Here is a 27,845-nt window from a genome sequence, read left to right on the forward strand (position 1 = left end):
GGGGAGAAGATTCAGTGGCAACATGCCATCAAAACCAGCTGGAGTGTTGGTGTTTAAGCATGCAGGGCAGGTGCTGACTTGAGGCAAGGAGCATTATGCACTTATCAAGGTTCAGTGAAACTGGCTTCTCATAAACTGAGCATGTTTTCTGGTGAGTACTCCCATCCCATGATTTTTCATGCAGGAAGGAATGTGGCCCTCTGAGATTAGTAGTCATGAATAATATGTGAATATATCCCAGCTTCATTTTTGTCAGGAGTGGGCTAACTTATTTTTTTGCGGTCCCAAACAAATAATAGAGCATTTTCAGTCTTGTATAATGTGTGTGTTAACTAAAGGTCGCGCACGTCACCATAAACTAACTGCAGGCAATAGATCAAGCTAATGGTAACCATTAAGTAAGTTTCCACATTAGAACACATTATAGTTATACAGAAGTAATACACATCAATACTGCTTGTTAGAAACTAACAGGGCACATGAATATAACATACATTATTAAACATCAACATGTTACCTAAATCATGATATAGAAGTACATAGTATTTTGTCTTATTGGAAGTTCAGTTAATTTTAACTTTTCCTACATAGTGATATGACTGTCCTTGAGACCTAGAGAACTTTTAGGTGTACAGCAGGTTGCAACAGAAGGAATGGTTTCTTTGTTTGGGTGACAGCACTAAATCCTGCAGTTCTTACTTCTTTATCAATTGGAGGCCTGGTCTACACTACGAGTTTAGGTCGACTTTAGCCGCGTTAAATCGAATTTAGCCTGGACACGTTCACACGACGAAGCCCTTTCTTTCGACTTAAAGGGCCCTTTAAACCGGTTTCTTTACTCCACCTCCGAGGGGATTAGCGATAAAATCGGCCTTAGGGGGTCGGAATTGGGTTAGTGTGGACGGAATTCGACATTATTGGCCTCCGGGAGCTATCCCACAGTGCTTCATTGTGACCGCTCTGGACAGCACTCTCAACTCAGATGCACTGGCCAGGTAGACAGGAAAAGCCCCACGAACGTTTGAATTTCATTTCCTGTTTGCTGAGCGTGGAGAGCACAGGTGACCACGCAGAGCTCATCAGCACAGGTAACCGTGATGGAGTCCCAGGATCGCAAAAGAGCTCCAGCATGGACAGAACGGGAGGTACGGGATCTGCTCGCCATATGGGGAGATGAATTAGTGCTGGCCGAACTCCGAAGCAGTAAACGAAATGGCAAAATATTAGAAAAGGTCTCCAAGGCCATGAAGGACAGAGGCCATAACAGGGACGCACAGCAGCGGGACCCCGAAGCGGGTTCGGGGTACGAGGAAGATGAGGATGAAGATAATGTAAATAGCTCACAGCAGCAAGGAAGCGGAGAAACCGGTTTCCCCAACAGCCAGGATATGTTTATCACCCTGGACCTGGAACCAGTAACCCCCGAACTCACCCAAGACCCTGTGGGCACACAGGGGACCTCTGGTGAGTGTACCTTTGTAAATATTACACATGGTTTAAAAGCAAGCCTGTTTAATGATTAATGATTAATTTGCCCTGGCAATCGCGGCCAGTACAGCTACTGGAAAAGTCTGTTAACGTGTATGGGGATGGAGCGGAAATCCTCCAGGGACATCTCCAGAAAGCTCTCCTTCATGTACTCCCAAAGCCTTTGCAAAAGGTTTCTGGGGAGGGCTGCCTTATCCCGTCCGCCATGGTAGGACACTTTACCACGCCAGGCCAGTAGCACGTAGTCTGGAATCATTGCATAACAAAGCATGGCAGCGTATGGTCCCGGTGTTTGCTGGCATGCAGACAACATCCATTCCTTATCGCTCTTTGTTATCCTCAGGAGAGTGATATCATTCACGGTCACCTGGTTGAAATGGGGCAGTTTTATTAAGGGGACATTCAGAGGTGCCCCTTCCTGCTCTGCTGAACAGAAATATTCCCCGCTGTTAGCCACGCGGTGGGGGGAGGGGTGAAGTGATCATCCCAGAGAATTGGGTGTGTGGGGGAGGGGAATTAGTTGGGTTTGTGCTGCATGTTAACCCTGAAACCGCAGCCCCTCCTTTTACATTGCAAACCCATTTTAAATGGCCAACCCAACGGGTGCTTGGTATGGTTAATGAGAGCAGTACTGTTTTAAACCATCCCCACATGTTAACAAGGTTAAAAAAGCCAAAAGACTGTGTCTTACCATGGCTGCCTGCAAGCTGAAATCTGTGGCCTGGCACTGCGTGAGTGATCTCTCACACCAAACCGGCAGGCCCTCAATATAAGTGTACCCATTGTTCTCTAAAATGTATCTTTTTTAACCACCTCTCCCTTCTCCACCACTAGCTGCAAATCTTTCTCCTTCACAGAGGCTAGTGAATATTCGAAAGCGGAAGCGAAGGACGCGTGATGAAATGTTTACAGAACTACAGACTGCCTCCCACGCTGACAGAGCACAGCAGAATGCGTGGAGGCAGTCAATGACTGATTATAGAAAAGCCCAATATGAGCGAGAGGAGAGGTGGCGTGCTGAATCGCTGGCTGAAGAGGAGAGGTGGCGTGCTGAATCGCGGGCTGAAGATGAGAGGTGGCGTCAGCTTGCACACAGAAGGCAAGAGTCGATGCTCCGGCTGCTGGAGCATCAAACTGATATGCTCCAGTGTATGGTTGAGCTGCAGGAAAGGCAGCAGGAGCACAGACCGCCGCTACAGCCCCTGTGTAACCAACAGCCCTCCTCCCCAAGTCCCATTGCCTCCTCACCCAGACGCCCAAGAACACGGTGGGGGGCCTCCGGCCACCCAGTCACTCCACCCTAGATGATTTCCCGAGCAATAAGTGTTAAAGTTTTAAAGTTTTAAACTGCAGTGTGTCCTTTTCCTTCCCTCCTCCCCCACCCATCCCAGGCTACCTTTGCAATTATCCCCCTAGTTGTGTGATGAATTAATAAAGAATGCATGAATGTGAAGTAACAATGACTTTATTGCCTCTGCAAGTGGTGCTTGAAGAGGGGAGGGGAGGGGAGGGTGGGGTGGTTGGTTTACAGGGAAGTAGAGTTAACCGGGTGGGTGGGGGGGCGGAGATTTCATCAAGGAGAAACAAACAGAAGTTTCACACCGTAGCCTGGCCAGTCACAAAACTAGTTTTCAAAGCTTCCCTGATGCTCACCGCGCCCTGCTGTGCTCCTCTAACTGCCCTGGTGTCTGGCTGCGCGTAATCAGCGGCCAGGCGATTTGCCTCTACCTCCCACCCCGCCATAAATGTCTCCCCCTTACTCTCACAGATATTGTGGAGCGCACAGCAAGCAGCAATAACAATGGGGATATTCTTTTCGCTAAGGTCTGAGCGAGTCAGTAAGCTGCGCCAGCGCGCTTTTAAACACCCAAATGCACATTCCACCACCATTCGGCACTTGCTCAGCCTGTAGTTGAACAGGTCCTGACTCCTGTCCAGGCTGCCTGTGTACGGCTTCATGAGCCATGGCATTAAGGGGTAGGCTGGGTCCCCAAGGATCACGATAGGCATTTCAACATCCCCAACGGTTATTTTCTGGTCCGGGAAGAAAGTCCCTTCCTCCAGCTTTCGAAACAGAACAGAGTGCCTGAAGACGCGAGCATCATGTACCCTTCCCGGCCAGCCCACGTTGATGTCGGTGAAACGTCCCTTGTGATCCACCAGGGCTTGCAGCAGCATTGAAAAGTACCCCTTGCGGTTTATGTACTCGGTGGCTTGGTGCTCTGGTGCCAAGATAGGGATATGGGTTCCATCTATCGCCCCACCACAGTTTGGGAATCCCATTGCAGCAAAGCCATCCACTATGGCCTGCACGTTTCCCAGAGTCACTACCCTTGATATCACCAGGTCTCTCATTGCCCTGGCAACTTGGATCACAGCAGCCCCCACAGTAGATTTGCCCACTCCAAATTGATTCCCGACTGACCGGTAGCTGTCTGGCGTTGCAAGCTTCCACAGGGCTATCGCCACTCGCTTCTCAACTGTGAGGGCTGCTCTCATCCTGGTATTCTGGCGCTTCAGGGCAGGGGAAAGCAAGTCACAAAGTTCCATGAAAGTGCCCTTATGCATGCGAAAGTTTCGCAGCCACTGGGAATCGTCCCACACCTGCAGCACGATGCGGTCCCACCAGTCTGTGCTTGTTTCCCGGGCCCAGAATCGGTGTTCCACGGCATCAACCTGCCCCAGGAACACCATGATTTCCACATTGCTGGGGCCTGTGACTTGGTCTAGGTCCATGTCCATTTCCTCATCACTCTCGTCGCTGCGCTGCAATCGCCTCCTCCTCAGCTGGTCCTGGTTTTGCTTTGGCATGTCCTGGCTCTGCATATACTCCAGGACAATGCGCGTGGTGTTCATAGTGCTCATAATTGCCGCGGTGATCTGAGCGGGCTCCATGATCCCAGTGCTAGCTATGGCGTCTGGTCTGAAAAAAGGCGCGAAACTAGTATCTGAAGGACCAGGGGAAGGAGGGAGGGAGGGGCGAGTGACGACATGGCGTACAGGTACAGGGAATTAAAATCAAGAAAGGTGGCTGTGCATCAGGGAGAAACACAAACAACTGTCACACAGAATGGCCCCCCCAAAGATTGAACTCAAAACCCTGTGTTTAGCAGGCCGTTGATTTCACGGAGGGAGGGGGAAGCTAATGAATACAGAACAAATCTATTTTTTACATCTTAAGACGACGGTGCAGCATGACTGATAGCCCTCGGCATTTTCTGGGTGCTTGGCAGCAAATACTGGGCGCGTGGCAGTTAGCCTTCAGGCCTATTGCATGATCTGATACCCACTGCAGTATGATGACGACGGATACCAGTCATAATATACTATCTACTGCCAAAAGGCAAGGGGTTGCTGCTGTGTAGCAATGTAGCCCCACGTCTGCCAGCCCCATGTCTGCCAGCACCCAGATCGCCCTCGGCCTCTTCTGGGTGCTTAGCAGAAAATACTGGGCGCTTGGCAGAAAATAGCATATTACGACTGATAGCCATCATTGTCAAGACAGTTCGATAGGACAGAGCATGTCTGCCCAGGTGCCCATGATTGACAGCCACTGCTGTACGACGAGGACGGTTACCAGTCGTAATAAACCATCTACTGCCAAAAGGCAAAAGGTAAGGGGCTGGTGCAATGCAGGCCTACGGCTGCCAGCCCCACAGCTACCAGCACCCAGATCGCTGATGAAGGCTACCAGTCATGCTGCACCGTCTACCGCCAAAAGGCAGTTAGCTGCTGCTGCTGTGTAGCAATGCAGTCCCATGTCTGCCGGCACCCGGATGACATATGGTGACGGTGAGCTGAGCTGAGCGGGCTCCATGCTTGCCGTGGTATGTTGTCTGCACAGGTAACCCAGGTAAAAAGGCGCGAATCTATTGTCTGCCGTTGCTGTGATGGAGGGGGCGGGGCCTGACGACATGTACCCAGAACCCCCCGCGGCACTGTTTTGCATCATTTGGGCATTGGGATCTCATTCCATAATTCCAATGGGCGCCGGAGACTGCGGGAACTGTGGGATAGCTACCCATAGTGCAATGCGCCGGAAGTCGACGCTAGCCTCGGTACTGTGGACGCGGTCCGCCGACGTAATGCACTTAGTGCATTTTATGTGGGGACACACACAATCGGCTGTATACAACCGATTTCTATAAAACCGGCTTCTATTAATTCGATCTAATGTCGTAGTGTAGACATACCCGGAGTTTCAGTTTTGCTTGGCTAAACACTGCAGTATTTGACCCACAGTGTATATAAAGAGACGATGAAATTGCAACAGAGATGGATCCACAGTGGTCTAAAATAACAATATAAAACCTTTGTGAGAGACAAGTTTCAAACAATGGATAAATATAGTCTAGAATAATATCAGATTTATCCAAGCCAGATTTTCCAGTGTTCCAGCAGAATTGCAATGATTGATACAATACTGCAAAATAGAGAATTGTAGTAATAAAGACAAGGGGAACAGCTGATGACAATGAGTAGACTTTTGCATATCTTGATCAGGGTGTTCCTCAAACTGATTATTCAGTGTCTCACTTTGTGCACGTTGAAGAGAAGTTGCTGTTTGAATAATTTTTTTCCCTTTATCTGTGTTACTCTATTTAGATATCTACGAATCTTTCAAAATGTGGACCTGTCTAGCAATTTTTATTTTAGGTAAGTGTTTAACAACAGTTACTGATTATTGTAATCTCAATTTTTAGCAGATATCTTAAAATCTTGGCTTTAATTTTGTTGGTAGCTTAGCACAGTTTTGTGTAGTTGGATTTCAAGTTTTACCTGGAAGTGCCTTGTAATCAATAATGTTAAAGGCCATTAACTGAATTTTTTGTAGTACAACTCTTTAAAACTCTTCATTGTTCGATTGTTTAAATGCACAAATGATTTTTCTTTTCAAATTTAGTTTTGTTTTATGGTGACAGCCTTAAAGACCAAAGTGTTCTCTCTAGCCACAGAAAAGGAACAATATGGTCTGCAAAAGCTTTCCACACTGACATACCAATATCCCACAACTCTTCCGTGACTTTGTTTGCATCCAATACAGACTGATAAGCAGACTTTTTTCCCTTCCCCTTATAAAGTAAAACATATGGCAATAAATGAAGAGCCAAGGATTTTCATGCTTTCCAGACAGAGGGCAGAGTTCTTTTCGTCTCACCATCATCTCCACAAGAATCAGATGAGAGGCGAGACTCCTATTCAATTTTTACTTTTACTAGTATTTTTCGTTCTCAATCTCATTTTTCAGAAATAAAGCTTTATTTCAGTTCAGGAGCAAAGAAAAGAGAGGTACCATGTGGACTCTTCAGGCCTTGTATCTGGGGGTGTCTGGTTCCTATTTGATCATTCCATATACCCCTTTGTTTGACCCACATGTAATGCTACTTCATTTTGCTGTGTCTAGTCCTAGCTGCTCCTAGATATGAGAGAAATTCTGGAGTAGCAGAAAAGCAGGGAAGAGATAATGGTACAGTCAGGCAGCCGTTTGAGGACTAGAGAATTGTGTTGCAGAAAACAAAACAAAGAGGGTGCATGTGTGTGACGAGATCCCCGGAGTACAACCTGTAACTGTGGGACTGCTGTGCCCCCTTAATTCTCCAGCCTGGGTTGTCTCTCTCAATGCTTTGTCAGTGACAAGCAACAAACCCCTCCAGGTGCTGTTATCACTCAGCCACCAGCATGCAGAGTCACACCCAGCTTAGTTGCATGAATACTTTCATGAACTACGCACAGGGAAACACCAGCAGATCTCCCAAGCCCCCAGCTTGGCACCCCATAAGTATACCGTCTTGCACTGCTTAAGACCTTCTCTTGAACAATGCAAACTTATTAATTAGTTCACCACCTCATCAAAGGAAAGTGGACATGCCCCAGTCTTTGTAACCTGAGCAGATTCCCCAAGCATTTCAGACAAACTCACTGGTTAAGATAAAACATTAAAATAAGTTTATTGACTACAGAAAGATAGATTTTAAGTGATTATAAGTGGTAAGAATAAAAGGTCAGATAGTTTGTTGATGGTTGATGTAATGTTTTTCACAACGTAAAAAAACAAAAAGCTCTCCTTTTGACAATTATGTTCACAATTGCATTATTTGCCAACCCCCCACCCTAAAATGCACTCCCCCTTCCCCTCAACATTTTCGTTAAATTAATGTCTGAAGGTTATTAGTGTCTGTGACGTTCCCCTCTGGTGTTATCTGGACCAGTGATCTGATAGGTCACTCCAATCCTTGACTCTGGGAGCCAGCCTTACCCTGCTCTGCTGTGAGAACCCCTATTCCTGGGCTGTTCATGCACAGCCTCTGGCATGTAAGCTGCACCCAGCTACTTGAAACCAAATGACTATAGCCAATAACTCCAGTCCCAAACACAATCCTAGGAATCTCCATCTTGCAGTGTCCAGTTATTCCTGGTGGACGCTGCAAGCTTATATGAGTTTGTCAGTTTAACAAAGAAATTGATATGTTACAGGCTTGTTATCCCAAGGGGGGGGAGTCTCTGACACACTTCAAACCAAACGCACTGCTTCAGGTAGAATAAAACAGATTTATTAACTACAAAGGTAAATTTTAAGTGATTATAAGTCAAAGCATAACAAGTCAGAATGGTTACCAAAATAAAATAAAATATAAGCACGCAGTCTAAACTCTCAACCCTATTAGACTGGGCAGCAACTAGATTAAGCAGTTTTTCTCACCCCACTGGATATTGCAGTCCTTAATATACAGGTTTGTTTGTTCCTTAAACCTGGGCCAATCTCCTGTGTTGGAGTTGTCTTCTTCTCAGTGTCTTGGTTGCTTGCAGCATAAGTGGGGTCAGGAGAAGGGCCCAGTATGTGTCCACTCTGTCTGTTTTATACCCTCAGTCCATGTGCTTGTAGAACACAAGTCCAGGCATGTCTGTGGGGCATTGCTGAGTCTCTCCAAGCAAGGTTGAGCAATTCCCCTGGTGTGGTCTCATGCAGGTGAGGCATTACATGGTAGCTTCCTTGCTGGACAATGGCTGTTGATGGGTTGTTTGACACCCCGCCCGGGCTTTGGTTACTTTCCTTGTTGTTGCCTCTAGGGAGCTAATACCTGGCTGATTCCCCAATTTACAGCATGCTTTAGTAACCACCATACAACACAATTCTCATAACTTCATATGCATTAATGATACACATATATGGATAAAGAAATGACTTTCAGCAGATCATAATCTTTCCCCTGATACCTTACAAGGCATGCTTATATGTAAGATTACAATTCTATGAAAATGAGGAATATGGGGGTTACAGTATGCTCCCCCACGATATAGAATGTCACAGTGTCATACCATGTTCTTGTTCTCATTCTTTTGCAGCAAAATTGTTCTAGCTTTATGAAAATAGGTATTCTGGTATTGTCACCCTAATCCAAAACAAAGTGCTGATGGTTCAGAGCAGTGGTTCTCAACCCGTGGGCCACTTGCAGCTCAATCACCACACAGCTGCAGCCCACATGACATCCTCAGGGCCATACAGGTAGTATATATATTGTGTGGATGCGACCCACATAACACATAAAGAGCTGCAGATGCGGCCCACAATGGTAAATAGGTTGAGAACAACTGGTTCAGAATCACTGCAATGTTAGTTTTCTGCATGTACTGGTAAACTTTGTTGAGAATCTTGACCAGAACTCCTCAGTCATTAGAAAGCTAGCTGCTGTAAGGAAAAAAAAATGGTATAACTTCAGTTCCAACAGACAAGGATCCGAAGGCAAAGTGGAAGAACACTCTGGGCAGAACTTGTAGAAGAATATCACTAAAAGAGTCAGTCATACACAAAATTGCCTATAAAAAAGGCAAAAAGGGAGGTTTGCAGCTCTAAGAGCTATCAGGCTGTGCTTTTTGGTGAGGCCAGAACTGGTTAGCAACACCAACCTCTTCAAATCAGTATGCCAAAGAGTAAAATAAAAGTGTATGTTTTAATTCATTTTTTAGTTGTAATTAATTAATAACTAAAACTCACTGGAAGACCTCGGATCCTAAAACCTCCAGTGTCACCTAAAACGGGTAGCTTAGGTTTCTGTTTCAGTCCCACTGGTTGTATTTCTGCTTTAGAAGTATTTGCAACTTGGTTTGAAGTCCCTCTCAGAAAGGGAAATCTAGTGGCTTAAAAAATTATTTTGTTCTCCTTAAAATATGACTATAATTAAATATGGAACGCTATCACTTTAAGCATGGGATATGGGTCCTGTGACTTTTTAGCATGGTGGGACTGAAAACTTTTTGCTAATTTCTCAGCAATCACCATCCTGGATGTGGTTAGTAGAACTTATTTCCTACATTTGCCTTTGAAGTGTTAGCTTTGTTTTATGTTTAGGAACATAGGAATTGCCATACCTAATCGGAGCAGTAGTCCATCTAATTCAGTCTCATGTTTCCAGCAGTGGTCAGTACCAGATGGCTCAGAGGAAGCTGAATGAAACCCTGTGAAAGAAAATCATTAAAAAAAATAAAATAAAATAAAAAGCCTGTTCAAGAACAGGCAATGGTCAAACAAGCACCAGAAGAAACTTTCTCTATGTGCAGGTTATTTAAAATAACTTAGGAGACATACTTCCTGCTGCTGTTTTGGGTTCCCTCCTGACTTAGCAGTGAGGACCATTATCTCCAAGAGATTTGGCTTTAGGAAATCTTCTTAGTGAATACAATTGCAGCAGAAAATTTAGAAAGGTACATTTTGGAAAATGTACCTATGAAAAACCATGAAATCTAAAGAATCAGTACATTTTAATTTATCTTCCAATATTTTAAAAAGAAAAATAACTCCAAGAGGTGCTACTTGTTTACAATCAGTGTGTTCAGAACTAACTTTTATAGGCAACATGCTACTTAAAATAAATGGTCAAGACCACCGTGACCCCCTGGGGCTAAGTTTGGTTGCTAGCCGAAGTTCGGTTGGGTCCACAACATCCACACTGCTATTTTTAGTGCACTAGCTTGAACCAAGCTAGCCCAAATCTATCTACGCAGGCTGGGAAGCTCACTCCCAGGTGCAGTAAGGCAAAACCTAATAGGTCTGTGCAATGTAAGAAGAAATATTAGGCAAGGTGGAGAGAGGTCATGTTTAAAGGGTATTTCTCTCATAAGGAAGAGAGATTTCTGTTTATTGGATGGACAGCTGAATGGGTGGTGCAGTAGGGGTGAATGTGGGGAAGTGCTTCATCCACATTCTGAAATATGCTGCATCATGATAGCAATGGGATGCGGTTTGAGCAATTAACCTCTTGAATTCTGGGTGGTGACATTCTGAGTCTCTAAGAGGGTCAGGAGCCTAAGTGATAGAAAGCGTATAGTTTAGCCTTGAGATCTGAATTCTCATTCAGATTCTCTAAATTGGGGTTTTTCTGAAAGATTTTTGTGAGCTTCAGAACTGAAATTGAAGCTGATACTTATCTGGATTTGTCTTCTCGTGATTTAGCTGTGTAGGGCTGCCAGCATCTGCCATTGACTCTACATAGTATCAGTGTGTTTTACAGAAGCTTTTTGGGTTCATTTGAGAAGTTTGCCAGTGACGAACAACGTTGTGCCAACAATGAAAAAGTGTGAGAATATGGAGGTGGGGGGAAGAGGGGGAAGTGGCCTGCCTAGAGTGTGATGTGACAAAATTAGACGATTGACAGCCAGCTCCTGAAAAAATATAGGGTGGCAAAATTAGATGGTTTTCAACAGTAACAAACAATTGAAAATAGTGATGCAAAATGTACTTATCCTTAACAATCACTAGTGTGAAGGCATTAACCAGGAAGCTCAATACAAATTACAAAGTGATATGATTATTGATGAAAAACTTGCCTATGTCTTCTTTTCCCTTCTCATTTTACACTGGCTTCTCTTAATGATAAATATGTGCTACCAAGACAACCCAGGCAAAAATTATCTTTCCAAACTAGGCTGAATTACTGTGCGCTTGAGCTATTGCTCAATTCACACAGAGGGTCAGCTGGTCTGGACTTCTATATGGGCTCTTCCCCGCTCCTCTTGTAGTCTCCCCCCTTCCTTGGATATTCCTTAATAGCTGTTGATGTTCTCCCAGCACCACTGGAGGCCATTTTTCTGTGCAGTCCTCACTCCCTTTATTTTTAGGGTCCAATCTGTTAGATATCAGGCCTTGGTTACTTTCTGTTGGTCTTAGTGCTGCAAACTGAAAATTGGCTTACATTGGGACTGTGTGTGTGAGTGCACCTGGTGTCCCACTGAAGAGTGCTACTGGTATTTTCAAGGTGCAGTGTGAAGACCAGCAGAAAGGCAGAAGGTTCCGAAGGTTCCATGCTAGGTTCCTAAGAGGTAGAAGGGAAAAGAAAGCAGATCTCCAGGTGCAAGAGTAACTAAAGGAGGAACAAGGAGTGTTGTCCATTTAAAATGGACATTAGTTAAATAGATCAGTCAGGATCATTTTTTCATTCTCTCCCCTATATTTCCTTTTTCTGTTTATATCTGTTTTTTCCTCTCTGCTGTCCCCCATAGAGGGAGTAGGGGGAGAAGCAAAGGACCATTCATACACTCCTGCTTCTGTGGCACAACTTTCCCTTCCACCCATCCATGTGCTGTGTGCAAGGACTTGGGGCAAGTGGTTGATCCCAGAGACTGTATTGGCTTTTAATTGCTGAACGTATATTATGATGACTGTTCACTGTATTTTCTGTTCAGGCCAAACTATAATCATGTTCATGTTATTTCACATTTGCGGGTAGTGTTTGCAGGATTAATAATCATTTATTTTGTTTGTTTGATTGTTTGGGATGGTAGGTCAGGAGGGGTATATGTCTCTCATAATAGTGGGACTTGTGTAGCTGGGACCAAGAGACTCTGGCAAACTGCCTGGAGTCTGTCTCAGTTGTGGCTTTAGCTTTCTTGGTAATGTGGACATGTGTTGTGGGCCAGACAGCATCTCTGGCTTGGTAGCTGTTGGCTGCTCAAGGGGCTCGAGGGGACAACAATGGTCCGTGGCCCGGTGTGCTTAGCACCAATAAAGACACCGAGGGGAGAAAGCAAGCCAAGTTTATTTCAGAGCTCTGAAATGGCACTAGGAGACCAGCACGTCTCAAATCCAGTGCAACAAATACAAACAACTTTTACTTTTTATACTCCAAACTGTTTGCATACATCTCTTTGTCTGGCTGTTCCCCCTCACCCCTCCCTTCCAGACAACTGTTACAATAAGCTCTACATAAGCTTGTGAGAAAACTTTCCCAGACTCTGCGACCTTGGATTAGATGCCTGCAAACTAACTACCCCTCTTTTCCCCCGCTCCTTATCTCTATTATTTCTGCTAGTGTGAGTGAAACTGCAGCCATCTGCTAGAAACGCTGACCAATACATTTCTGCTTCAGCCTGCTTCAGAGCATGTAAGCAGTTAGCACAGAAGTAGGTGAGAGTTCACAAGATGGGGTTTGGGGGTTCAGATAGGCCCAGAGCAAAAGAGTTTCATCGGCACTTTTGGCCTTCCACTCTCCCGAGTTACCTGGTAGCTATGCCTAGTGGACCCCAACAATCCCTCCTTTGAGAACACTCAACAAACCTTTGTCAGAGTTTTCTCATACTCTAAAGACAAAATGCAATTAAGCTCCATGCAATCGGGATTATCAATGAGAGGGTATAAGGGAACTTCTGGGGTATGGGAAGTACAAATCTTACCTATGAGCACTTTACAGCAAATGAGCAAAAGAACAAGAACAAAACATATTACCACACCTGTGAGCAAGATGCGAACAATGCTTCCCCCTATATCCCCTAGTTCCCCTAAACCAGGTATCCAACCCCAAAGGGAATCCAAAATAGTGGGTTCCCCTTCCTGGGCCTTCCACTGGTTTAAGGCCTGTTTGGCTGACAAGATATGCTTGTTAATGTCCTGTGAAAACTCTGGGACATAGGTACAACACTCTTCTCCAATAAGGGCACAGACCCCACCTCGTGAGGCTAACACATAATCTAGGGCCTGACGGTTTTGTAAAGCCAGCAGTCAAAGCTGGTACAGGTCAGAACTTATGCTTTTCTCTATGGCCAGGGTATCATTGGCAAACTGGGTGAGAAATTTAGACAGTCTTCTGTAAAGTTGGGTTAGCCGTCCCACCCCATAGGAAGGGAGGGCTATCATCCCAAACCTGTCTCCTTCACTGATGGGTTCTAAGGTAGCTCTCAAGGACCGATAGTACCTAGGGCGACCTGAGGGAGCCTTGGGTAGAATGCGGAGGGGAGGAGCAAGATAGCCTTTGTAACAGCTACCATGCCAACCATTAGGAAGCCATTTGTAGGCACTAGTACCACAAACCCAAAAGCCCAGAAGATAAGAAGAATTGTTGACACTAAACAAGTCAAAAAATAACAAGACCAAATACATAGGCCAGGTCGGCCTTCTGTGAGAAAAATAAAACCAATGCTCAGGGTTCTCGCGGGGAGTATGCTGTGACTGTTCAGAAAGATCACAACGCATTCCCAATAACCCTTACTGTCTTTTGAATAACAGCTTAAGTCCCAAATCGTCGTTAGCAGTCTTCTCCGCAGGCTGGACAGTCCACTGTTCAGGAACGGGCACTGCTTTCAGTCGAGAGTGATGAATCCAGTTCTTGTGTCCTTCGACCTTTGCCACTGTATGGGTGACAAGCAGGACGGTGTGGGGTCCCTTCCCACTTCTCTTGGAGAGGCTCGTCCTTCCAGGTCCGCACGAGAACGGAGTCATCAGGCTGCAAGGAGTGGACCCGGACATCCAGCAGAAGAGGCTGTGAATCTTTGGTGTACCTGTGAAGAAAAGAAAGAACAGCAGACAGAGGGCACATGTACTGAGACAAGAAACCACACCCCACTTCCCATTCCCCTGCCAGAACTGGGGTACCATTCATAGGCCATGCTCTTCCAAACATAATCTCGAAGGGACTAAGCCCTATCCTACCCTTAGGGAGAGCACGAATGCGAAGTAACACAAGGGGCAAGGCATCAGGCCACTTAAGAGAGGCCTCCTGACAGACCTTTGAGAGGTGTCGCTTAAGTGTCTGATTTATGCGTTCCACTACTCCACTGGCTTGTGGTCGCCAGGGTGTGTGGAGTTTCCAGGGGATTTGCAGAGCACTTGATATCTTTTGAACAATTTAAGATGTGAAGTGTGTTCCATTATCAGATTCCATCCACTGAGGAAGGCCGAAGCGAGGAATGATCTCCTTGACAAACTTAAGAGCCACTGTCTTGGCAGTGTTGTTGCGACATGGGAAGGCTTCAGGCCATCCGCTGAATCGATCCACTAAGATGAGGAGGTACCTGTACCCTTGGGTCCTGGGAAACTCAGTAAAGTCTATTTGCCACACCAATCCTGGGCCTGGGGTAGGTTCCAGGGTGGCTGGTGGCACTGCTACTCCTGGTCGGGAGTTATTCTTTTGGCAGATTAAACATTCAGCCTGTACCTGTGATGCTAGGGGTTTAAGTCTAGAGGTTAGAAAATATTTATTCATAAGCTGGGTAAGAGCCTCTCTGCCTGCGTGTGTGGTTTGATGCAGTTTCTGCAACACAGGTCGAATCAGGCCCTTGGGCAGGAGGATTTTTCCCTCTGTGGAATAAAGCCATCCCTCCTTTTCCCCTGGAGACCGAGACTGTCAGCCAGGTTTCTGTCCTCTTGGGAGTACTGAGGGGCTGCAAGCTCACCCACTGATGGGATGAGGGCATGCATTTGGGCATTATCCTCTGTTGGTGATTTCAGGGTAGCAGCTCGCTTAGCTTCCCTGTCTGCTCTGGCATTGCCCTTGGTTACATCTTGATCTTCCCTTTGATGGGCTTTGCAATGCACCACTGCTACTGCTGAGGGGAGTTGTACTGCTTCTAAAAGCCGGAGAATTTGAGACCCATGCTTGACCGGAGAGCCTTGGGCTGTTAGCATTCCCCTTTGCTTCCACAAACCAGCATGAGCCACGCAATACCCCAAAAGCATACTTTGAGTCAGTAAAGATATTAACCCGTTTGTCTTTCGCCAGCTCGAGTGCATGAGTCAGGGCCACTAGTTCGGTAAGCTGGGCAGATGTCCCTGCCGGTAAACTCTCAGCTTCCATGGTATCATGAAGTGACACAATAGCATAACCAGCCCTCCTTTGCCCATCCACAACGGTACTACTTCCATCTGTATACCATTCCAAGTCAGCATTTGGGAGTGGCTGATCTTTTAGATCTGGGCGGCTAGAATACTGAACATCTATGATTTCTAAACAGTCATGTTCCTGCTTTTCTGTCTCTGGTAGCAGGGTAGCTGGATTAAGGGAGGGACAGATCTGCAGGGTGACTTCAGGATTCTCTAACAGCTTCGCCTGGTACCGAGCAACCCGAGCCTGTGTGAGCCAAAGACCACCCTTAGTGTCCAGCAAGGCTCGGACCATATGGGGAACATACACTTGCACAGTTCCTCCCAGTGTCAGCTTTCCGCTTCCCCAAGCACTAGAGCAGTAGCTGCGACCGCCCTCAAACAGGCTGGCCATCCCTTTGAAACTTGATCCAGTTGCTTAGAAAAGTATGCCACAGGACGCTTCCAGGCACCTAGTAACTGAAATGCCCTGTCCACTTCTGGGGACCAGTGAAAAGGGATCATGTTCCACTTCCTTAACACATTCATACAGAGGTTTAGCCCACAGTCCAAACTCTGGAATCCATGTTCTGCAAAAACCTGCCATGCCCAGGAATGCCCTAAGCCGTTTACGGTTGCTGGGGATGGGAACTTGGCAGATAGCCTCCTTTCTTTCGTTTGAGAGCTGTCTCTCTCCCTGCCTGATGTGAAATCCCAGATATTGAACCTCTGAAAGAGCAATTTGGGCTTTGCTTTGAGATACCCTGTATCCTCGCAGTCCAATAAAGTTTAGGAGACTCACAGTAGCTCTGAGACAAGGGATTAGACCCACAGCAGCAATTAACAAGTCATCTACATATTGCAGTAGGAGGGCTCTGTCTGAATTATCCCACTCCTCCAAGTCTCTGGCCAAAGCCTGTCCGAACAGAGTGGGGGAATTTTTAAATCCTTGAGCCAATACGGTCCAACAAAGCTGCTTCTTAACCCTTTGTTTGTCCTCATTATGCCTTGCAGTATTTTGCAGATCTCACAGTTGCTTGGGCACATTCAGGCCCCCCTTTCTCTTGGGGGTCAGCCAAGTCTTAGCTGTGTACAATGTCCTTGGACTTGCTAGCTGTATTTTCCTCTCAGTTAACTCATTCTGTGCTTTTTCCTCTTCTCCCTTTCTCGACTTCTTCTAACTTCCAAAGGAACCTTCCACTCTTCACTCATACACCTTTCCTCCAACCATTAACACATACTCATTGCCATCATACACCTTTCCAGTAACAACTTCTATACAGAGCTTTGAAGCAACAAACCAGGACGAGCACACTCACTTCTGAGGATTCCACTCTGTACAACCTCTGGTGTCCAATAGCTTTCCCTTTTAAACCTTAAATGCCTTCCCCGTCTTCCTTCTTAGCCTTGGCTATGACCTGAATCCGCTCCACTTCAGACAACAGGGTTCTCATAAATATATTACAGTCATCCCAGTCAGGCTTATATCTAGCTAGACACCCTTCAAAGATTTCTTGTGTTCCTGGACGGGCTACCACACTCTCAGTAATCAACAGATACAATCCCACCAAGGGGGGGTACTCTCTGAAGCCTGTGGGGGTGGAGGAGCCGAAGGGGACACCGATTCTGGCATTACAACAGTGGGAGGGTTCTGGGGTTTAGCAGCCAATACTACCGAGCCTGTCGGAGTCAAATGGCACTTGAGCAAAATATCAGTCCTATTTCTTAACACCATAAATGTTTATGCATAGAGATGTTCATTCCATTTACCTGTTCTCTGACAAAACAAAAACAACTGAAGGATCGTGTTGTAATTAAGTGATCCTTCCGGTGGCCACCTTTCTTGGCACTCCAGCTGGTACTGAGGCCAATCAACTGTACAGAACCTTTTCAATTTACTTTTAATCAACTGATCAGATCCAAACACCTTCCAGTTCACCAGAATGCATTCTAAGGGTGTACACTATACCCTGCCGGCTGTACTCTGTCCCTGCCCCATACTAAGGGAGACTCTGGGCGTCCCCAGGTCAAAACAGGCAGACACTGGGCGTCCCCAGGTCAAGACAGATAAAGTCCCCACTGGACTGTTCCTACCTTATCCAAGGGTCCGGTTCTGCACCGTCGCCCTATCCACGGGACCGGTTCCCCACCGTCGCCCGCAGCTGCTTCTCCACTGTCTGTGTGCGTTGCACCGTTGTGCCCTCCGGGGTCGAGCAAACCACGTCTCTGCCGAGGCCCCCAATGAAGTCACCGGTGAGCTCTGGGCGTCGGTCGTCGTTGTAATCCGTCGGCCACCAGGAGGGATCCGGGCAAGGCTAAATTTCAGCCTCGAGCCCACCCAGGGACGCCAAAACTGTTGGCCGCTCGAGGGGACAACAATGGTCCGTGGCCCGGTGTGCTTAGCACCAATAAAGACACCGAGGGGAGAAAGCAAGCCAAGTTTATTTCAGAGCTCTGAAATGGCACTAGGAGACCAGCACGTCTCAAATCCAGTGCAACAAATACAAACAACTTTTACTTTTTATACTCCAAACTGTTTGCATACATCTCTTTGTCTGGCTGTTCCCCCTCACCCCTCCCTTCCAGACAACTGTTACAATAAGCTCTACATAAGCTTGTGAGAAAACTTTCCCAGACTCTGCGACCTTGGATTAGATGCCTGCAAACTAACTACCCCTCTTTCCCCCCGCTCCTTATCTCTATTATTTCTGCTAGTGTGAGTGAAACTGCAGCCATCTGCTAGAAACGCTGACCAATACATTTCTGCTTCAGCCTGCTTCAGAGCATGTAAGCAGTTAGCACAGAAGTAGGTGAGAGTTCACAAGATGGGGTTTGGGGGTTCAGATAGGCCCAGAGCAAAAGAGTTTCATCGGCACTTTTGGCCTTCCACTCTCCCGAGTTACCTGGTAGCTATGCCTAGTGGACCCCAACATAGCCATTCTGACCTTGGACTCGTCTATTCAGGACGAAGAGTGGCTCATGTCCAGGCTGAGTGGCTGTAGTCACTCTTTGCTGCAGAGAAATGTTCAATCTCTTTTTTTTGTTTACTTTGTTTTTTGTTTATTAAAGTTTCAGCCATTGTGCTATAAACTATTCATTAGCTTGTAATGTGTTGTTTGCAGGATCCCCTGTGCAAGCTACCATTCTGTAATTACAGTATGTTCGTCTATTTTCATTGTCATTTGCTGTTTTATGCAAAATAGTCTACACTGCATTAAATAACAATACATGCAGAAAGGAAGGGTTTTCAGAAGTATTCCATGCTCCCATAATTTTTACTGAATTTTAATCTTGGTTTCAGCTACAGCTATGATCTGTCACACTCTCTTCAATATAATCTTACCATCCTGAGAATGCCACTTGAGATATTAAAAACTGAAACAATTCAGACTCGACAGGAGAGCTTTGATATCTTTGAAGATGAGGGACTTACAGCACAAGGTGGAAGTGGTAAGTGTATTTTAGACATACTGAATTAATACTAATATAGTTAATGACAAATGCAGTTAGAACTATTTTTCACTTCAGCCTACCTTGCAGAAACATCCAGCTTTTTTAATTGATCAGTGCAGTCTCATAACAGTCCTCAGTTAATAAAAGATTACATAAAGTGCCAATTACAGATATTTGAATATGAGCAATGTAATTTCTAGAGATGATTAATCATTTATTTTGGTAATTTACATTGTAGCTAAGGGAGATAATTGAGCATGCTGACATTTTTCAGCAATTGATTATTCAGCTCACCCAATAGGTATGAATTTACAAATGAAGCAGTAATCAATTTTCAGTGAAGTATAAATAGTGCTAATAGATTTTGTCTTGTTTAATGTTGGTAAATATTGATGACAAAGAAATTGTATATTAACACCGACTTAAACCATTAGGCTCTACAAGGGACTCCGAACAAAACACACATGAATTTAAACTGCAACCAAAGGCTTCCATTTTGGATCTGACAAACACAGCAGATTTAAAGGGATATTGATCAAAAATTTTTATAGTTAAAATGTGTGTTCATGTCTGATTTCTCCTGTTTTTCTGTGCCGCCCCCCTCTTCCACTCCCTCCCCCACAGAAACACTTGAAAGTTGTTTTATTTTAGGTGGGTTACTTGGTTTCTTTCTTTCTTTCTCTAATACTTCATGTTAATCATTTTTAGTAGAGCATCATCAACAAAGTTGGATTGTAATTTTTTTTTTTTTTGCTGTATCTGTTTAGTGTTGTAGAAATATGCGAAACCACATCAATGAACATACCGTTTATAACTTTGGTCCTTTCCCATTTTTCTAAAAAAAGTATAATGTTTTTCAAAGTGAAAGAGATGATAGCGGTTCCCATGAAGTCCATTAGGGACTTTCTGTTGCTATTGATTTTACATGGAAAGCATTCATATACTACAATGATGGGTGACAGTATAAAAATCTTAGATGCTTAACTTTAAACATGTGCTTAAATCCATCCCTGTTCAGCAAGTCCTGCAGCACATAATTAAGTGGTTTCCTGAATTGGGGCCAAGCATAATCAAATTAAAAGCCTCAGTTACAGTGTGTTTAAAAATGAAATTATCAAACATGGTTGAGCTCTTTTTTATTATTGTTGATGCATTTTCATTTTAACTTTTTAGGTGTATTTGGGATTTGCAGTGAACCATATAAAAAGTACGTGTGGAATGGTCAACTGCTGGACATAGTAAAAAACACTGTTCATCATGACTGGCTGTTATATGTTATTCATGGATTTTGTGGGCAGTCCAGTATCCTTTTTACTATAAGATTACAAATATTGGTTTATTGCATTTAAAAGTTTGTGTATGGACAGAAATTCATAGGACAAAAGATTAATTACTGCATCAGTTGTTACTAAACTATTTAAAAGGATTTTCACATGTATTATGACAGTCATTTAATTAGTTTTGCATTATTTTGCCAGATTTTAAAAACATAGGATCTAAAAAAAGGTATATAATTGGAAAGATAATGTCCTTACTGTGTCTATAAAAGATGAAGGAAAATTCTTAACCCAAGCACACATTTTACAGTAAATCACTGTGTGATAATACTATGGAAAAATAAGGTTCCAATCTTGCAATCACTTCCATGCAGGCAGAGTGCTGTGCCAGTGTGGAGCTAATTGCAGATTTGAGTCCTAGTAGAGCAACTTGACAAACTCCTTTGGGACCAGATGATATTTATCAGGGAGTTCTGAAGGGGGGGGGAAAAAAACCTGTGGTAGAGCTTAATTATTCACATAGAGATGTGCTGATATTATTGCTAAAACAGAGGGATTATTTTTTATTATTTTAGGATTGGATTTTCAAATCACTGAGACCTAACACTGCTTCAGTTGAAGTCAGTGATAAAATTTACTGACTGCAATGGGACCAGAGTTAAATCGACATTGAGTGCTTTTAAAAATTCCATTCTAAGGCTTTTTAAAAATAAATAAATAAATAAATAAATAAATAAATAAATAAATATATATATATATATATAGATCTACTGCAACACTAGTGGAAAATATATCCAAATCTTAACTTTATACATAAATGATTAATATAAACCTATGCATACATCATTTAAATGAACTGTCCTCTCATCTTAATAGTTAATAAGAATCTAGCATACTTTAGCTGACTTATTTTAATCTATCATCTTTACCATACACCATTAATATATACAAGCCTATTCATGGGAAAAAATGAAAGACGAAGGGGAATATGACTATGGATTCAGAATTTAGATATAACCTTTTGCAAAAGATCTTCTGAATTCATTGTATTCTCTTCCATCTCTCCATTCCCAGACTCTTGTTTTGCAAAAGCGTCTGTATATGAGTAAAAAGAACAGGAGTACTTGTGGCACCTTAGAGACTAACAAATTTATTAGAGCATAAGCTTTCGTGGGCTACAACCCACTTCTTCGGCATCAGTTCATCCGAAGAAGTGGGTTGTAGCCCACGAAAGCTTATGCTCTAATAAATTTGTTAGTCTCTAAGGTGCCACAAGTACTCCTGTTCTTTTTGCGGATACAGACTAACACGGCTGCTACTCTGAAACCTGTATATGAGTAATTCTGCATGTGAGTTATCCCATTCTTTGTGCATAAATATGTGTAGCTTTGGGGCCTTAGTATTTAGTATGTAATTTTGCACAGGTAAAGTTATGCATCATCAAACTCAAATAACACTTCAAAAAAAAAAAAAAAAAAGGGTGTTTGTGTGGGAGAGAGGGAATACAGTAATACTTATCCTTAAAGTAGAATAACTAGATTTTAAAATAAATTGCCTTGAGCCTCAGTTCTTTCAGACAAGTCAAGAAAGAATACATCACTTCATGATTATTTTTTTCGAACTACCCTTTAATGCAGGGGTTCAGATAAATGGCTATTGTTGAGGAGCACGCAGCACAAGGAGGGTGAGGTTGCAAAGGTGGTCTGAAGCTCCCTTGTGCAGTCCTGTGATTCTGGGGCTGCTGGGTGCAGGGCTGCTTCCCAGGCATAAATTAGAACAGTTTCAAGGCTACTCTAGCTTACAGGAGCAGTTACTGGCCTCAACTGGCCAAAATGGCAATCACAAATCAGTGCTTTTACAGGGGCATCTTGGCTAGTCCCATTGTGCTGCCAGCAGCAGAGATCTGAGTGATATCTTCTTAGCGTATGCACAGTGTGCCTCAGGTGGCATGTGGCCAGGATTGATTACTCAATTTGGTGCACTGGTTGGATCATTAGCTTCCCTGGCCCGGGCCAGGTACTGATGGGGTGTGTGATGTGAAAGCTGAACATAGCCTCTTTGTTGGCTCGGTGTCAGAGTTGATTCTCCCTCCCCACCCTCACCTCAGTGCCTTGTTATGCCTGCTTTATGGCCAGAATATGCTAAAATGGCAGCACAAAGTGGCCTCTAGAGGATCTGTCCCTCTGTTTTAATTGCATTAACATTAAAACATTAAAAAGCTCAAGATTTCCCCTACATACATGCTTTTAACACCTACTTGCAGCAGATCTTCTTGATGACTAAAATGTTACCAAATGTAGTTCCAGTCTTCAAGGAAAGGTGAATGAAGGACAAATCTGACAATTAGATGTGCGTGTCTCACCTCAGTATGTAAGCAATCAAAGATAATTAAGGGTAGATTAATTCAATACCTGGCAAAGTATAAACTGAAGTCAAATCACCACTGCTTCTGTAGTATGTTTCAGTGGCTTTTACCTAGTCTGATTATTGAAGCTGTTGCAAGTGAACTGCCTTTGCAGAAAAATCATTGGAGGATAACCTATATATCTGATTTGGAAATAAAACTCAGGAGTTCCTAATCCCAGAGTTGACATGGACTCCTCCGGGGGCCTTAGATAAATCTTGTAACAGCTCTGCCTACATTGTTCCTTCTGTAAAATGGAAGTAATATTTATCTTCTTCTGTAAGGTGGTTGTGAGGATTAGTTGATTTATTGTAAAGAGCTTTGAAAATGGAAAGCACTATACAAATGATTGATTGAAAAGGGAATTAATGTCTCTCCCACTTGTTAAAGAAATCTGAAAAAGTAAAAAGGAATTATGTTCACCTGTGTTGTTAGAGGTCTTATGAAATAATATTAAAATAGGGTTTTCATTCAGAAAAAAGCACAATAAAATACATTTTCTTTGGAGTACTTTTTTTTTTTTTTTAACATTGGCCAGGACTAAAGTAAATGAAAGGAAAATAGCTTTGGGAATCATAAAATGTGTAAACCTTAACCTTACTTCCAAGAACTGTTAATATATGGTCGTCCAGTGCATGTCACTCTGATAGCCAGAAGATCAAGCAACTTTGCTGGAACACGTTTTCTAAAGAGAGGAGCAAACTCTGAGGTAAACTAAATCTCTCTCAACTTTCATTTTGTACTGCACTACATGAAGGTCTTATCCTACTTCCTTAATAGAGAGCAGGATTGTGTCCTTAAGGTTTTGGTAGCTTATTCTTCATTTTACAGTTATCACATCCATAGTCAAAATGTCAAGGGGAAAAATGTAAATTTTACTATTTTATGATAATTAAATTAAATATAAGAAATGAAAGCCAGGATAAGAAAAGTTTCTGTTGTAATACGTTAGTGAATATAGTGAGATATTTACCTGTAAGGTAGAAAAGAAAATTCTGATGAGTTGAAAGATATAACAGCAGCAAATGGGATTTAATTTGCTGTAGAGAATTCATGCTGTAGTTACTCATAATTTATTACTGCAAATATGTTGAAATTTTATATAGTTACTCATAGTTCTTTCATGTGTATGCTGGTGCACATTTTATTTGCACTGTATGTAATAGCTGTTGAAATCCAGTCTGTAGAGAAATAACCCGATATACAGACCTATATTTAGGGCCCAACACTGCAGTGAGATGATGTAGATCTTTATGCTCCCTTGTGGTACCACTGGCATCCTCTAGGCTCTGCACAGACATTTGGGTCTATGCTAGTACATCATATTGCAGGATTGGGGCCAGAGGTAGGGAGGCAACCAACTTTTTCATGAATCTGATGATCAGTTATCCAAAGCCTGCCTGACCTCAATCCTAATTATTTATCACCTTGAGTCACTACCTAACAATATTTGTTTTGCTTGCATCAAACCAAGTTACAATCAGTCAGACCCCTTCAGGACTAATGCCTCTTCAGCTGGGGGGAGGGATAGCTCAGTGGTTTGAGCATTGGCCTGCTAAACCCAGGGTTGTGAGTTCAATCCTTGAGGGGGCCACTTAGGGATCTGGGGCAAAATCAGTACTTGGTCCTGCTAGTGAAGGCAGGGGGCTGGACTCGATGACCTTTCAAGGTCCCTTCCAGTTCTAGGAGATGGGATATCTCCATTAATTTATTTATTTATTTTTTATTTCCATAATCAGGCAGCAAGCAGATCAACATTTTGGCCATGTGTGATTCTTGGACACATTTAGAACAACTTTGTGCACTAACCCTAGTCTCTGTTTTAAGTTAAATATTTTATAGCGGGATTTAAAAAGGGCTGGACAATTTTGTGACCAATAGTAACGTGTAGCTTTGCATGCTGATACAAAAGTAATCAAAAGGTGGGAGTTACATCAGACATGCCAAACCCACGAAAAAAACACAGAAATTGGCTTGTTTTTGGCTTAATTGGCTTGTAAAGTTGCTTGTTGGCTAGTTTTTGGCTTGTAGCTTGTTGCTTCTTTTTTATTGATCGGCTCCCGGCAAGCAGGGGCAAGTGGGGACAAGCAGGGGCAAGTGGGGGAGAGAGTCAGGGGTGCTAAGCGGGCCCACCACAGTCCCAGACTGCACGCCGGGGGATCTAGTCACATAGAGTGTTGGGGTTCTTAGGGATTGACTTCTTTTGGCCTTGTTTTGAAATGGGATTAGCTTGTTTTTTGGCATATTGTGAAAATTGGGGTACTTATTTACCATGTGAAAGTTGGCAACTGTGACCAATTCAGTTCCCTGCTTTGGAATTCTTGTGCTCCTATGATTTGACATCCCTTATTTTTAGTTTTAATTAGTCCTGTCATTCACAGTTGTTGCTTCAGTATCTATGTATGCAGCTCTGAAATGTAATATGTCTACAGTATTTGCATTTTTTTTTTTTTTTGTTTCAGGGGGATGTTGCTAATGAAGTAGAAACTGAACAAATACTTTGTGATGCTTCGGTGATGTCATTTTCTGCAGGGAGCTATTCTTCTTACGTTCAAGTTCGAGGCTCAGTCCCTCTATACTGGTCTCAAGATATTTCGACTATGATGCCTAAGCCACCAATTACATGTATGTTCAATATATTCTTTATGGTAGCCTATGGTAAGCAATGTGTTTTCCTAAAAGAACATGCCAGAGAGAGAATAGGTGAAGGTTAATCTTGTAAAAACTAAAAAAATTGTATCTTTGTTTCTTCACTGTGAAGCTACAATTAAAGATTGACCAGCAATTTTATAAACATCCTGGTTTATGAAAGTGTTCATTAGTTAGCCACAAAAATTAGTTACAGATTGAAATTAGACCTGAGGAATTTGGTGACTTTTTAATATTAGATGTTGTGCCCACAGTGGCCCTTTATTGTCCTAATGTGGCAATGCTTGTGGTTGAAGACTGCAGCCTTCTTTGTGCTCATGATTCTGTACCCAAATAGTTATTTATCTGTTTGTCTCCCATGGGAGAACATTTTGGATGACATCCTGGCTCTGTTAACCAATTGAAAAATTCCCCTTAACCTTCATGGGGCCAGGATATATTTGCCCTTTGACTTCAGTGGGACTACTCACATGCTCAGAGTTTAGCACATTCATATGTTCTTTACTGGATTGGGCTTGAGTTTGCTAGTCAGTAACTGTCCCCGCCCTTTATATCACTGGCTAGCTTGCACAAGTGCTGCCCCAGTGGGTATCTCTAAGTGAAAAACATCTCTGGGTCCAGTGCACTGGTTGTGTGTAGAACAGAAGTGGAATGGATGTAAAAGTGAAAGTGGTTACAGAACAGGTAAGTAACAGTTTCTTTCTAGTTATCTAATTTTTGACAAACTAAAAAAAAAAAAAAATTAAAGGGAAAACCTTTGCTTTTACCCTGTTGTTTCTTTAATGATAGAGAGGTGTGAATTGTATTGATATTATTAAAAAATTAGTAAATCTTTTATAAAAAATGCATTCATAGGAAAGTAACCTTTCAGAATCTGACATTTCCCCCCCCCCTCCCCGAATATATTTATTTACTTTGTTCCAGTGGACCAAGCAGATCCATTTGCGCACATAGCTGCACTTCACTTTGATCAAATGCTTCAGAGGTTTGGCTCTCCCATTATCATTTTGAATCTTGTGAAGGTACAGTATTGTTTAGTCATAACTTGGTGTGGTATAAATAAATCAATAAACTTAAAATAAAAATAATTTTAATTATACTAAGTTTTTGCATTTAAAGCCAGATTATAGACTCATTAAAGCCAATGAGAGTTTTGCTGCTTAAATTTGGTTCTGAAAGCTGGCCTTGCACTAAATATAAATTTAATACTAGCTTCTAATAGAAAATGCACATTTTCAGATTAATAAATAACAAGATTACTTGTAGGAAAGCTTGAATGAACAAACAGGTGAAATTCCTCCCTTGCTGTTTTCACTCCTATCCATCGTTAAGCCGGTTTCAATGTATCAGTTGTCCTTTTAACACAGTAGAGTTGGATATGGCTCCCAGTGGAGCTTTTCCATGCAATTTTGAAACAGCCAGAAGGATTACATTTTATACTGAAACATGAGGATCCATTTTGATTGGGTCTGAATGCACTAATTCCATCTCTCAATGAGCTAATACCAGCCCACAAATGGAGGATCTTTTTCACAAACCTGTTCCCCTACCCTGGTGTACCTTGCATTATAACTAGACTGCCAGTATAGTTCTCCAGAAATAAAATATCCTTAATGATTGTACACTTCTTGCAATACATACTTAACCTTTCCTTTCAGGCTATTGGAATCACCCCACCTTGAGCAGCAATATTTGAACCATGAGTTTAAAATATGTCCAGACAGTAATACCAGTATGAAGCCTGGAAATCTGTGGCAGAGCCAGGAACTGAATCTAGATATTCTGATTCCAGTCCCCAGTGCTTTAACCAAAAGGCCATCTTTCTTGTTTCTGCTTCACTCTATTTACCACCAAAGTATGCCGCAGTACCATCATATGACTGCAAGAAGTCTTGGTGATAAATTTCCAAACTAAAACTACTGTACCCCATGCAAAACATCTTGAAAAACAGTAAATTCTCCTTTGTCTGTCAGTGTGTAATGCATATCTTAAGCATTTGACAGGCAGTCTGGATGATGATGGAATATTAAATATAAATATTACTTTTAGCCTTCTCATCAAAGAGAGTAATTTAGATATGTATTAAGTGTTGAATATTTTCAGATGCTAACGATAAATAAGTCTTGAAAATATAAGGATCTGTTTGACAGTGAGAGAGTGTGTGACAGACAATATCTGTTGAACAGTATTTGAATCCAATACCTTCATAAGCCAGTCACTTTATTGAAAAGACCAAACAGACCTTGATTAGCATCCAGGGGGCCCAAATTATTCTGAGAATGAAAACCACTGTAAATACATATATCCCACACAGGGACCAATTTGTTTCCTCCTATTTTTGGAGGAAGAAGATAGGTGATGGCAATAAGGGTCCAATCATACTAAGAAGTTGCATGCAAAGAACATTACTCACATTGATAGGTTACTGGATTGTGTCTTTAAACAAATGAGCTGAACGAAATTAGGTACAGTTTTATATATATAATCTTGGATTTAACTGTATAATTCA

General features: G+C 43.0%; 1 protein-coding gene across 1 annotated transcript in view; it reads left to right on the plus strand.

Moving 5' to 3' along the window:
- The window catches only part of FIG4 (FIG4 phosphoinositide 5-phosphatase), a 168,321-nt gene that overhangs the window by 39,079 nt on the left and 101,397 nt on the right, over window positions 1-27,845 (plus strand). The window contains exons 5-10 of the mRNA XM_065401050.1: window positions 6,094-6,144; window positions 18,855-19,003; window positions 20,180-20,308; window positions 23,296-23,396; window positions 25,150-25,312; window positions 26,261-26,358. Of these exons, the coding sequence (XP_065257122.1) occupies window positions 6,094-6,144; window positions 18,855-19,003; window positions 20,180-20,308; window positions 23,296-23,396; window positions 25,150-25,312; window positions 26,261-26,358 (691 nt within the window). The remainder of the gene's footprint in view (window positions 1-6,093; window positions 6,145-18,854; window positions 19,004-20,179; window positions 20,309-23,295; window positions 23,397-25,149; window positions 25,313-26,260; window positions 26,359-27,845) is intronic.

The sequence above is a fragment of the Emys orbicularis genome, chromosome 3, assembly GCF_028017835.1.
Source record: "Emys orbicularis isolate rEmyOrb1 chromosome 3, rEmyOrb1.hap1, whole genome shotgun sequence".
NCBI classification, from domain to species: domain Eukaryota; kingdom Metazoa; phylum Chordata; order Testudines; family Emydidae; genus Emys; species Emys orbicularis.